This window comes from Chanos chanos, chromosome 12 (genome assembly GCF_902362185.1).
Source record: "Chanos chanos chromosome 12, fChaCha1.1, whole genome shotgun sequence".
In the NCBI taxonomy this organism is placed as follows: domain Eukaryota; kingdom Metazoa; phylum Chordata; class Actinopteri; order Gonorynchiformes; family Chanidae; genus Chanos; species Chanos chanos.
In genome coordinates, this window is record NC_044506.1 from 22,131,005 (window position 1) to 22,142,564 (window position 11,560).

General features: G+C 41.6%; 2 protein-coding genes across 2 annotated transcripts; one reads left to right on the top strand and one right to left on the bottom strand.

The window, feature by feature from the left end:
* The first annotated feature begins 1,137 nt into the window (after positions 1–1,137).
* On the top strand, positions 1,138–5,640 carry tomm40l (translocase of outer mitochondrial membrane 40 homolog, like). The gene is made up of 10 exons (XM_030789078.1): positions 1,138–1,166; positions 1,906–2,126; positions 2,607–2,674; positions 2,783–2,875; positions 3,056–3,157; positions 3,321–3,426; positions 3,651–3,773; positions 4,081–4,157; positions 4,414–4,516; positions 4,784–5,640. The coding sequence occupies exons 2-10, from the start codon at positions 1,907–1,909 to the stop codon at positions 4,921–4,923; spliced, it is 1,032 nt and encodes a 343-aa protein (XP_030644938.1). The 5' UTR covers positions 1,138–1,166; position 1,906; the 3' UTR covers positions 4,924–5,640.
* A 1,683-nt stretch (positions 5,641–7,323) lies between these two features.
* On the bottom strand, positions 7,324–8,466 carry LOC115825566 (apolipoprotein A-IV-like). Its single transcript, XM_030789348.1, has 3 exons — positions 8,427–8,466; positions 8,025–8,175; positions 7,324–7,903 (listed from the first exon to the last, which is right to left on the bottom strand). Exons 1-3 carry the CDS (start codon positions 8,464–8,466, stop codon positions 7,324–7,326), a joined length of 771 nt encoding a protein of 256 aa, XP_030645208.1.
* Positions 8,467–11,560: the final 3,094 nt, after the last annotated feature.

Sequence of the window (11,560 nt, forward strand, 5' to 3'; positions counted from 1 at the left end):
AGGGACGTCTAAAATGTCTGGTTCAGTGCACGTGCATACTTTGTGTTCACGTTATCTTAACGTCACTCCAGACACACATATTAGGTGCATATTAATTTAGTAACAGTTTCAAGTAATCCCACACGGAAAAGAGCAAAAGCAAAGTTTGAGGGTTACTGCAAATTTCAGGGTTTGCACTTTCAGTGACCACAAACAGTTATGCACACACATACTTAACATCCCGAACGAATGCAAAACCGAATTCCCCACCCTCGTTCTGAATTGACGTAGTCCACTTCTCACCTTCGGTGTGCTTTGGTTGCTTTTACTATGCGTCAGCCGTGTCAATAAAATCGTTTGAGTTGCATGTTGAAGTATCCCATTACAATAATAACAAAAACGTAATAAACAAAATTAATTTTTTTAAAAAACGGCGCAAATGGATAATAGCCCATTTCAGTGGACGAGAGAAATTGTGCCATTATGAACAGCCTAATATAATGGTGAAACAAAGAGACTTCCAGAAGATTAATGACTCCAGCTCTCTATCCATTGAAAAGGACGTAGCCTTGATGTTCATCTCAAAGGCGTTGATCAGTGAACGTGTGCTATTACACAACTTTTGCACAGTTCCTCTTATGTCATGAAAACACCACCATTTCAAGGTCTGGAGCAATGCTTACTCAAAAGCACCATCATGCCCGTTTACGTTCACACACAATTCTCTGCTGACCTTCACAATGTGTTTTTCCTTGATCTGCAGCGAAGGTCTTGCGCTACAACCAAGCCCCGGTACCATCTATTTTGGTCCAATCATTTTCCTCTTCATACATTTTGCCCACCTACAATTAGCAAAGTACAAATCCGTTCAAACCAAGAGCTTACCCATATTTCAACCAATCACTGTACATCTGTTTTCTAGTGCGGAAATATAAACCAATCTTGTTTCGGGTATTTACAGGGTGTCCAAAAAATCAATTGGTGCTGAAAGTACTTCAACCATATCAGTTGGGCTCTCACGCAGAGACTGACAGACAAACAAGCCACATATATTTAAGTTAGCGTTTTCATTGTCCAATGAAAGCGCTCTTTTACGGAAGTGGGTGGGTCTAAATGGAAACTCGTGGTAGTTTTTTATTCACTGTCTATTTCTGTGTAGCCCCTTCGTCCTCTCTGAGAGTAACAGCGTGAGTAGCGGCTTTATATTATGACGTTCATCTGATGTCGCTTGCCTTGATTTTTGAAGAGCAAAAGTTACCTCTTAAATCATATTATAGTGTCAGAAACAGTCGATGTTGCCTTTTCTTCTAAATAAAGAAAACACGTGTGGCAAGTGTTCTGTTAGCAGTAGCCCTGCAAGTGCTAGCACGAAAGGTTAACTGCGATAGCAAGGTACAAGGGGCTATATGCTGCTTTTATTAACTTTCCACTTGTTTCGTAATTTTCCCAGTCTGTTAAGAAAACCATTTATAAATCAAAGTTCACATCTGTTGTTGCAGTGTATTCGCGGTGCCTGCTTAACGGCCATAACCTGTTTACAACGATTCGTTCATTCATTCATTCATTTCACAAGAGCGCCGGAGTGTGGTTTAGCACTTTCCCCAGTTACCTTATTTTCCAAGCTATATGATGAAGCAGAGGAGTTTAGTGTAAATATTTTGGAGCCAGTGTTGTCGACTAACATATTGGACAATTTGAAAGCAGCGGAGATCAAAATTTTAAAAGCCAGTGATACTGATTGTAGATACATACATAGCCTTCTCTCTGTCTTTCCTTCTCTCTTTGTCTCTCCACTACTAAAGATGATTAGCTCCACACTTCCCTATCAATTTAAATTGTAAATATCTTTGTAGCCTACTCCCGTTATTTCTCTCTCTCTCTCTCTCTCTCTCTCTCTCTCTCTCTCTCTCTCTCTCTCTCTCTCAGAATGGGCAGTGTGTTAGCTGCCAGCTCTCCCAGTCCACCGGTCCCCACAGCAGGGGCCGGTCCAGGTGGGGCGGGTTTGGTGTCTGTGCCTCCAGGGTTTACCATGCCTCCTGTTTCGCCTGCCTCACCCACTGCAAGCACTGCCCCTGGACAGCAGGGAGAGGCCGAAGCCCCCCTACCCAACCCCGGTGCCTTTGAGGAGTGTCATCGCAAGTGTAAAGGTGAAAACGATTGGCTGGACTTCCGCTCCTCTGCACTTCTTCTGCAGTCATTTCCATAGATGGATGTGGGCTGGCTAGTGAGGCATTAGTGAAACATTGTCAAGGGATGTGTGAATTTAAATTTGTGTTTATTATGTGTGATTTTTTTTTTCTTTTCTACTTGTTCCTTTTCAGCACTTTTTCTTTTGTAGATAGTTTACAAGCACTTTCTTTGTAACCGTCGGTGACCAGAGTACTTTGTGTTTTTATGTACTTAATTCAGGGCATAAACCATTGTTTCAGTTAGAATTTAATTATTCTAGGTCCTCAGGGGTCAGTAACTTATGTTCATTACATTATTTTATGTGGAATTATTTGTTTACGCTATGGTAGAGTACAGCTATATTTTCTTTGGAAATGCATATGATCTGAGAAGTGGTATTATGGGTAATGAAGTTTATCATGGCATTTGAGCTCACTGATCTGTGTCTTTCTTTTCAGAGGTCTTTCCCATGCAGATGGAGGGAGTGCGGTTAACTGTCAACAAGGGCCTGAGTAACTTTTTTCAGGTCAGTAAGGACTCGTGCTGTGATGACCTGAGATGGCTGATAGTTGACTGGAAGAAAGTGTAAACGTGATGAATAAAATGTGTCTCCTCCGCTCCCATGACGTGTCAGGTCAACCACACTGTAATGCTCAGCACTCTGGGGGATTCCTCATATCGGTTTGGAGCCACATATGTGGGAACCAAGCAAACTGGACCTGCAGAGGTAAACTACTTTATATCTGTGATCGTCGTGAAACCAGCTGAATGTTAGCTTGACAGTGGTAATGGCTTACGTGTACACTTTAATTTAAGCCTCTGATTTCCCTCTGGGCAGGCATCCAGATGAATGTGTTTATGGTTGAGTGTCCGTTTATTTGATGTGAGGGCGTGGCTTTGTCTTCAGTCTTTTCCAGTTATGGTGGGCGATATCGACAATAATGGCAGCCTGAATGCACAAATCATTCATCAGCTCACCTCTAGAGTGCGCTCTAAGCTGGCTTTCCAGGTGGGCGTGTGTGTGTGTGTGTGTGTGTGTGTGTGTAGCGTCTGTCTGAGATGTATACATATTGAATGAACACGCTGGGCTTCCGGTGTTGAATCAGTGCAACGTTAATCAGATGTAGTAATATAATTTGTTTTTGTTTTTAAATCTTGTTTTATGGAATCAGACTCAGCAGCAGAAGTTTGTGAACTGGCAGGGAGATGCTGAGTTTCGAGGCGAGGATTTCACAGCGGCTGTTACCCTCGGCAACCCGGATGTGCTGGTGGGGTCTGGTAAGACTGCGTCTCTCGCTTTACCTCTTCTAAACTGGTCAGGGACTGCCCCTGGGGGGTGAATCACTGGAGCATGTAGAAGATAATCTATTTCCACATCAAAGCGTCTGACAGAAGACTGAGGTGTCCGTCTTTAGTTTGTTGTCTTACTCTTCACTCACTGACCCATGTTTTCCTCCTTTCTTCCTTCATTTTTTCTCTTTCTTTGTCTGTCTGTCTTGCAGGTATAGTTGTAGCCCACTACCTCCAGTCTGTCACTCCATGTCTAGCATTAGGGGGGGAGCTGGTGTACCACCGTCGACCAGGAGAGGAGGGCACAGTCATGTCTCTGGCAGGCAGATACACGGGTGGGAAGCATGACCTGGACCTGCACAACACGTACACACAAGCTTGCAAGCTTGCACACACACCCATATATACACACACACACTCACACAGGTACGCATGTATGCAGACAGACATACACAAGTGTGCAAGCCTACACACACACACACACACACACAGACACGCATGCATGAAGACATATACACAGACACATACACATATGCATGCAAACACGTAAACACTCACACACGCATTCTCCAGAGAGATAGTGTTTAATGGCATTTTGTCTCTGTCTGCTCATGTCTTGATTTTTTTTTCTCCTTCTCTCAGGCACTAATTTCATAGCCACTTTGACACTAGGAGGCGCTGGTGCTCATGCATCCTATTACCATAAAGCTAATGACCAGGTAACTGCTTGTGTTTATGTATGAGAGAGAGAGAGAGACTGTGAGTGACCAGCCTTTCTCTCAGGGTTAAGAAAGCTGATGATGATCTCTGGGATCTATGGCTGCTCCAGAAACCAGTGAGCACAGTAACGCATGAAACGTGTTTTGCGAGACCAAGCAAACATAATTCTTGTCGAGTGGTTGTATGTGTACAGTTTTGCTCGCTGGTGCTGTAGTTCTATGTGTACTGATGTGTTTTTGTACCCCGGTGCTGTAGTTACAGGTAGGAGTGGAGTTTGAGGCAAGTACACGGATGCAGGATACGAGTGTTTCATTTGGTTACCAGTTGGACGTCCCAAAAGCCAACCTGCTGTTTAAAGGTAATTTCTCATACACACACACACACATACCGAGTCTTAAATGTGTAGGAGTACAGTGAAAACGTCTTGTCCACTTCCCCGAGGTACTGTCCCAAAGGGAAAAACCTCAGTAAATACTAGGATGACATCTTTAATAATATAATAATGCAACATTTATAAATAATAAGACAGTTAACCCGATTAGACTGGATCATTCGTGATATTTTAAATCTTTCTCTCCTGAATGTGTCCGTTCAGTTCTGTTTCCCTCTCTCTCTCCCTCTGCAGGGTCTATAGACAGTAACTGGGTGGTTGCTGCCACGCTGGAGAAGAAGTTGCTTCCCCTGCCTCTTACCTTAGCCCTGGGCGCTTTTCTTAACCATCGCAAAAGCAAGTTCCAGTGTGGCTTCGGTGTCACCATTGGTTAAGGGTCACATCCTTAGACAACACAAGTGACACACGCAGACAGAGCCTGTCTGGACAGAGATGAACCCTGGAGTCTTACACACACACACACACACACACACAAACACACACACACACACACACACACAAAATTAGGAAATGGTTAGAGGGTTTGATGTTGTATATGTGTCCAAATTCTGATTTTTCAATTTGTCATGATTTTAAAACCCACTCATGGGCGTAACCACACGTTTGAAGCCGTTTGTCTCAGACCTTGCTCTGGTTCTGTCGGACACAAGCTTAGCATGTTGCCTTTCTGAAATGGGTGGCGTTGGCTTTCAGTAAGAAATCATTTTTAAACCTCCAGACACTCTGCCCCTTCATTATGTCAAATCTGTCAAATCTTCAGGTTTAGCTTGAGTTTCCCTCTGAACAGAGCAGCGTAAACAGGACAAAGCGAAAGGAGGATGAAGCTGTAAGGGTTTGAGAGTCAGAGAGGAAGTGTTCACGCTGACATACAGGGGATGTCTGAGTAAACGGAGCGCGTGCGATAAATAAGAAATGTTTTTATTTTTAGTTTTTTTTTTTTTTTTTATGGTTGACATTGTCATTGGCTCTGCTCCAGTGGGTAATTTAAATGTTTTCTGTTTTTACTTTTTTGTTGTTTTTCTTTTTCTTGGTTTTCAAGGGCATGATTTAATTGAAGACATTAATATTTGTGTTTATTGTTTGTTGTTTTGGTGTGGGCAGAAGACTTTTTTTCACAGTTTTGCTTTTCTTTCTTCACCCCATTCCCTCTTTTTTTTCTTTTCTTTTTTTTTAATGATGTATATGGTTCATGCATATGTAAGGTAAATATAATACCTGTATATATCTACAGTGGAAAAAAAAAAGATAAATGGATTTTCTTATGAAACATTTTGCCTCCAGAGTGTGTGTGGGTACTGTTCAGTTATGAGAACGCCAGAGACTGGAATGATCACAGGTTAATGAATTCTTGTGATGGAAAGAGACAGACATGAGTGTATGTGTGGGGGAAGGAGGGTTTGCTGACGTCTTTGTCTACTGATCCAGAGTCAGGTCTTTGGGTGGTGAATTAGTCTGTGCTGATCCAGAGACTCGCGTCTCTCTGTCTGTTGGGTCATATGACGTCCTGTCACCAAAATTAATAGTCAAATAAGTTCTTTCCCAAGTGTCTGTACTGCAGCTGCAGGCTATAGAATTTTGTGAAACTGAAAATCATATTTGAAGTACGTATTACACAAGAGTACATGTTAAAAACTGTTATGCCGCGCTACCCTGTCATTGTCAGGGCTGGATTTGATTGGTTCATAAGCAAATGGTCTCTGGATTGCCAAAAAAAGAAAAACATTGGAATTTGAATGTAATTGAATTGATTATAGTAATTCAAACTGAATGTCATGGAATTCAGTGTGAAACCACTTTGTGTTGAGGGAACACAGATTCTTCATTTGTATTTATTCAGAAATACATATATAATATGTGAATTCAGAAATGAAAGTGGAGTTGTTAATACATATGCAAAACCTTATAAATTGCATCCTTGCTAATTTATAAAGTACTTTTTTTTTTAGAAAACAATATTTAATATAATAAATGTAATTTCCGTGGCAATAAATGTAATTTCCATGGCAGTCACAGAATACACCTCACTCACTCACTCACTATCTAAGCCGCTTATCCTGATTAGGGTCGTGGGGGGTGCTGGAGCCTATCCCAGCGCTCATAGGGCGAAAGGCGGGGAAACACCCTGGACAGGTCGCCAGTCCATCGCAGGGCAGACACATGGACTCACACACACATTCATACCTAAGGGCAATTTAGTGTCTCCAATTCACCTAACCTGCATGTCTTTGGACTGTGGGAGGAAACCGGAGCTTCCGGAGGAAACCCGCGCAGACACGGGGAGAACATGCAAACTCCACACAGGAAGGACCCTGGCCACCCAGCCGGGGAACCGAACCCGAAACCCTCTTGCTGTGAGGCGACAACATCTAATGTAAATTAAAATGGATCAGGTTGATAAGAAGACATGCAGTTGTGTCTGGTCAAACGTACACTGTGTGTGAACAGTCGTCTGATAAAGCTCAAATTTGGTATTTACACATTCTCTCTGGAATAGAATCAACAGAGGTGGACAAAATATGGGGACCCTACTGTGGAAAACAGAAAATGTCATTTTTTAAAAAAAAAAAAATACTGCTCTGGTAAAACTTAAGGAGCTTTATGAAGAACGGACAAGACGAAATAAATAAATTCTAATTGCGTAATAAAATGCAAAAACCGTAGCACAAGGTTCAGTCACTCTGGAGCTTTACACACCGACTCGAAGCTTTTCCTAATGAGAGGGATATTAGCTATCTTTTCGCTATGAGACATACTAGGGGAGAATGATTGTCCCGTTACTGCTGTGTCTTGGTGAAAGACTCCCAGAGTGAAGTCAGTTGGGTTTTCAGGTCCTTGGCATAGGGGTCTAGCTTTGTCTTCAGCTCTTCTGCAAGTGGGACCAGACTCCTCTCAACCTCCTGACCTCTCTGGACTAACTGGGCCTGGATGCTCTGTGCAAGTGGTGCCATGTTCTTCTGGAAGTCCTGGAGGTGCTGATCCATTTTCTCCTTCAGCTCCTCAGTATGGGGGCCCAGCTGAGACTCCAGCTGCTTCACACTCTTCTCCAGACTCCCCCTCAGCTCCTCACTCTTCTGAAGCAGTGTGGCTCTCAGGGTGTGGGCGTCCAGGGCCTCTGAGTAGGGAGCCACATTCTGTTTCAGCTGCTCCACCTGTTTCTGGACCTCCATCCTCAGCTCCTCAGCGTAGGGCTCCAGCTGGGACCTCAGAGAGTTCAGGTCCTGCTCCAGACGAACCTTCAACTGCTCAGCCTCCTGGGAGAGTTTGTCCAGGAGCTCCTGAGTCAGAGGAGTCACCTGACCACGCACGGCCACTGTGTATTGGTTGATGGTGTCGGTGCCCTCAGAAATCCTGGCACTACACAAATAAACATTTGTAAAGATCAGTGTGAATGTGTGTAGCAGGGGAGTTTGGCACCACAGGAAGTTTCTCAGTATGAATAAATTCAACAATCCTATATGGACATATTGTGACTTACTTGATTTCCTGTCCCAATTCAGACATCCTGATCTTCTGCAATGTGTCTTCAGCAGTGAGTGTTGCCTTAGCAACGTAGTCCCAGAATGCATCTTTCACCAAGTCCGTCTGGACCTGGAGTTGGTCTGGCCACATGACATTGGCGTGGCAACCTGTTAAGAAAATTTGGGCCACATGAATTTGACTTTTCATTTGTCGTCCTACCAAGTGACAAGACATTCTAAATAGGAAGTGTGGATTTAGATGTGTTTCATATTCAGACTGTTATTTGTCTGTAGGTATGATCGATCGAGTGTATTGATAACAGCGCATTCACTGTAAAATAGTAGAGACCAACACAGTATGTCAGGTATTTATAAATCACAAATCAACTAGTTTACATTGTGTCTCCACAGCAACTTACCAGAGAAAACAACAACAGCAAGAAACACAACGACCCTCATGTCTGTATCTCACACTGTAGTGGGGAAAAATGAGGAGTTTGGTTAATATATTCCATGATTTTACCAATATACCTTAATTCAGAAATACCAGCCAGACTCTTACCAGCGAAGCTTGTCTCTGTCTGAATTGTGTGTATGCTGGTCTGGTATGAGGATTGAGGTATTTATACAGAGCAGAGAGCTGATGCAGGAGACAAAGTCCAGAAATGAGCTCCCTGTTGTCTTTACTACCTGTAGACTGTCATTCATTCCACATCACACCTTTAACTGAACTGTAACTGGCCCCCAGTGCACACAGGTGGGTTCGTTCACTGTTCTCCCCTACATATGTCTTTATCTACTGAGACTTTCAATCACATGTTCACATTCCACTGTGTTTTCTTCACTATGTGGTGTTTTAGCATTTGCCTCATGGATCATTTTCATATACATTCTCAAAAAAAGAGTGACGCAGAGAAAGAGATCACAATGTGGATGACTTCCAGTATCAGATGCAGCTGGTCAGAAATAAACTGTTTTTAAATACAACCATCTCTGAGTTTATTTGTTTTATGGAAGACAATCTCCCCCTATACTCATGCTCACTGTATATGGCTAAGATATCCCATTGGCCTGGAAAAATATATGAAAAGTATTATTTTCATTCACAGATAATGTTTATGTGGATGTTGAATCATATCTGAAGTGTGTCTCGTTTTTAACCTATTTCTGGTAAACCTTTGTACACACTTCCAATAACATAGGGAGTTTTCTATGTTTGGGGCCAAAGTTTTATGCCAGGAAGCATTCTGTACGTTGAACGCTGATGTCATAAAGATGAACATACACCAGCAGCGTCATAATGAATCCCTGTGAATGTTGGGTGGTCGAGTCTGGTCTTCAAGGGTCAAAGTCCTGCTGATTTTCTACCTCCCCACTCAGTCGGAGACTGATTTCTACCTGCCAAACTGGTGTGTGCCTTCCTCAGCCAGTAAGAGAAATGAAGTGCTTAGTGGAAACAAACTCATAGAATCAAAGAAGACATATGGGTTTCAGGGCCTGAGTTGTGATTCCCTTGTATGTACTTAGAGACTTTGGACACAGAGGATCTTATTCAGTCACATTGTCACTGGATTATTACTGTGAATGTTAAGTTGTTGCCATTTCACCACAAAACAACATCACGCGTCCCTTTCTCCATCATTTGATCGAGTTGTAAACCAATGTTCAACATCTCGTCTGACTTACTCATAATCATGAACAGACAGTTCAACATTTTTAATTTCACACAAAACACTGTATTTTTACCTGGCCCAAGGGTTTTTGGGTTTGTTTGTTTTTTTTGAGTGACTGATGTATATGTATCAGGATTCATTATACATTTTAATTCAAAAATTGTAATTGTCTGATTACAATTAACCCAGTAACATGAATGAGGAGTGGGAAGCCAAATTATTGGTGTGATGGTTTATGGTGACCAGTCCACCAACTGCATGTTCTTTTAAAAAGTAAAGGTGGTAGTGAAGGAGACAGAGGACAAGAGGAGAACAGACTGAGTGGAGTGAAAAGGATAAACTGATGGAAGCTGATGGTTCTTCATTTGAATCATTTTCACTGTGCAGAATGTTTTAGCCACAGCTCACTAGTGTTGTACAAGTTTACATAGCCAAAAATATCACTGTTTTAAAAAAGATTTGTGAATCCTCGTGAATTTCCTCAAGGTAAATCAAAGGACCAGGTAGTTTTAAGTGATCTATTGGTTTCACTTTAAACTGTGTTAATTATTTTAATTTTGTAAATAGCCTTAATGTAATTTTGTTGTGCTCTAATATTCTTCAGCCCTGGGAGAACAAGAGTTTTCAAAGTCTATTCTTACAATTTGTCCATCCACATGGGTGGCTACAAATAGGAATAGCCATGAAACTCTATATTTTCTACTAAATGTGTGTGGAAAAAGATATAGTTTGCATTTGCTCTTGCTGATCTTTAGACTTTGAACTGTGTGAATTATCAGAAGAGAAACGTCTCAGTGTCAAGTGATGTCACCCAGAGCTGACGTTTGAAACGTCTGTGACACATTTGGTCTACTGACACCATTAAATAAAGTATAATTTTTCTCTGGACTTCATGGTGGTTTTCATGGTGTCTCATATTGGCACAAGGTCATTTTACATAGCATTACAGATCACATACATGTACTTCCAGTCATGCAAAACATGCTCTACCTTCTGTCCAGAGTTGGATTTGTTGGTAAAGAGTGTATAACTGTAACATAGTCATGAAAGCAACGTTGTGTGTTTTGATGGAAGAGAAACTTGTCTAAGAAGTAAAGAACAACATGATGACACTGTAATGAAATGCGTCAGTAGTTATTGAGCAATGAGATTTGTATTCTCGCGTTCCCTCAGTCAAGGTACCCTAGTGTAAGAGACTGGTCATTGTTCTGGAGTGAAGGGACACTCACACTGGTCACACTGGGGACATTTTGTATTTATTGTGGATACCAAGGGATTTTTAAGTGAGCAATTTAGTCATAAAATGCCAGATTATTTCAGCATACCACGGAGAGCAGAGCTAAAGCATGATTGGACCAGTGTTAGAGAAGCTAGAGATGGTTTTAGCGCTTGACAATACAGTCATATATGGAAGCTTTTAAAACACTGTTACTCATCATTTTACAAATGTTTTTACAAGCACACGTACATCTATATAAAGCTCCAGAAAGAATAAAAAAAGGATTGTAGATAAGATTTTAAGTACTGAGTTCAACAGTACTGCTTTGGACAAAGATTCTGTGCTTTGGATTTTACCTGTGTTTGAGTCTGTCAGTGTTTTAAACTTTGTTTGGTGTTTATAGATTTGCAACAAAGAATATCTTAGATAACACTGGGCTTTGGACATTCAGTTTATTCAAAGTCACATTTTTAGATAGTTGGCACACACTTTAGGTACTACATGGAACAGACGTGATAAAATAAATAAATATGAAACTTTATGACTTCTTAGACTGGATGAATATGTGAACGGTCAACAGGACAGTCATTAATAATCTGTCATTGTGAAAATGACAGATATCATCAAAGTGTTGAAGAAAGAAGAGGCTGGATTTGTCCCA

Excerpts from the sequence above, each read along its gene's own strand:
- tomm40l (XM_030789078.1), top strand. The coding sequence starts at position 1,907 with ATGGGCAGTGTGTTAGCTGCCAGCTCTCCCAGTCCACCGGTCCCCACA. Across the intron at positions 2,127-2,606 it reads GTGTCATCGCAAGTGTAAAG|AGGTCTTTCCCATGCAGATG; the intron begins GTGAAAACGATT and ends CTTTCTTTTCAG. Across the intron at positions 3,427-3,650 it reads GGATGTGCTGGTGGGGTCTG|GTATAGTTGTAGCCCACTAC; the intron begins GTAAGACTGCGT and ends TCTGTCTTGCAG.
- LOC115825566 (XM_030789348.1), bottom strand. The coding sequence starts at position 8,466 with ATGAGGGTCGTTGTGTTTCTTGCTGTTGTTGTTTTCTCTG. Across the intron at positions 8,176-8,426 it reads TGCTGTTGTTGTTTTCTCTG|GTTGCCACGCCAATGTCATG; the intron begins GTAAGTTGCTGT and ends TTTTCTTAACAG. Across the intron at positions 7,904-8,024 it reads GAATTGGGACAGGAAATCAA|TGCCAGGATTTCTGAGGGCA; the intron begins GTAAGTCACAAT and ends TTATTTGTGTAG.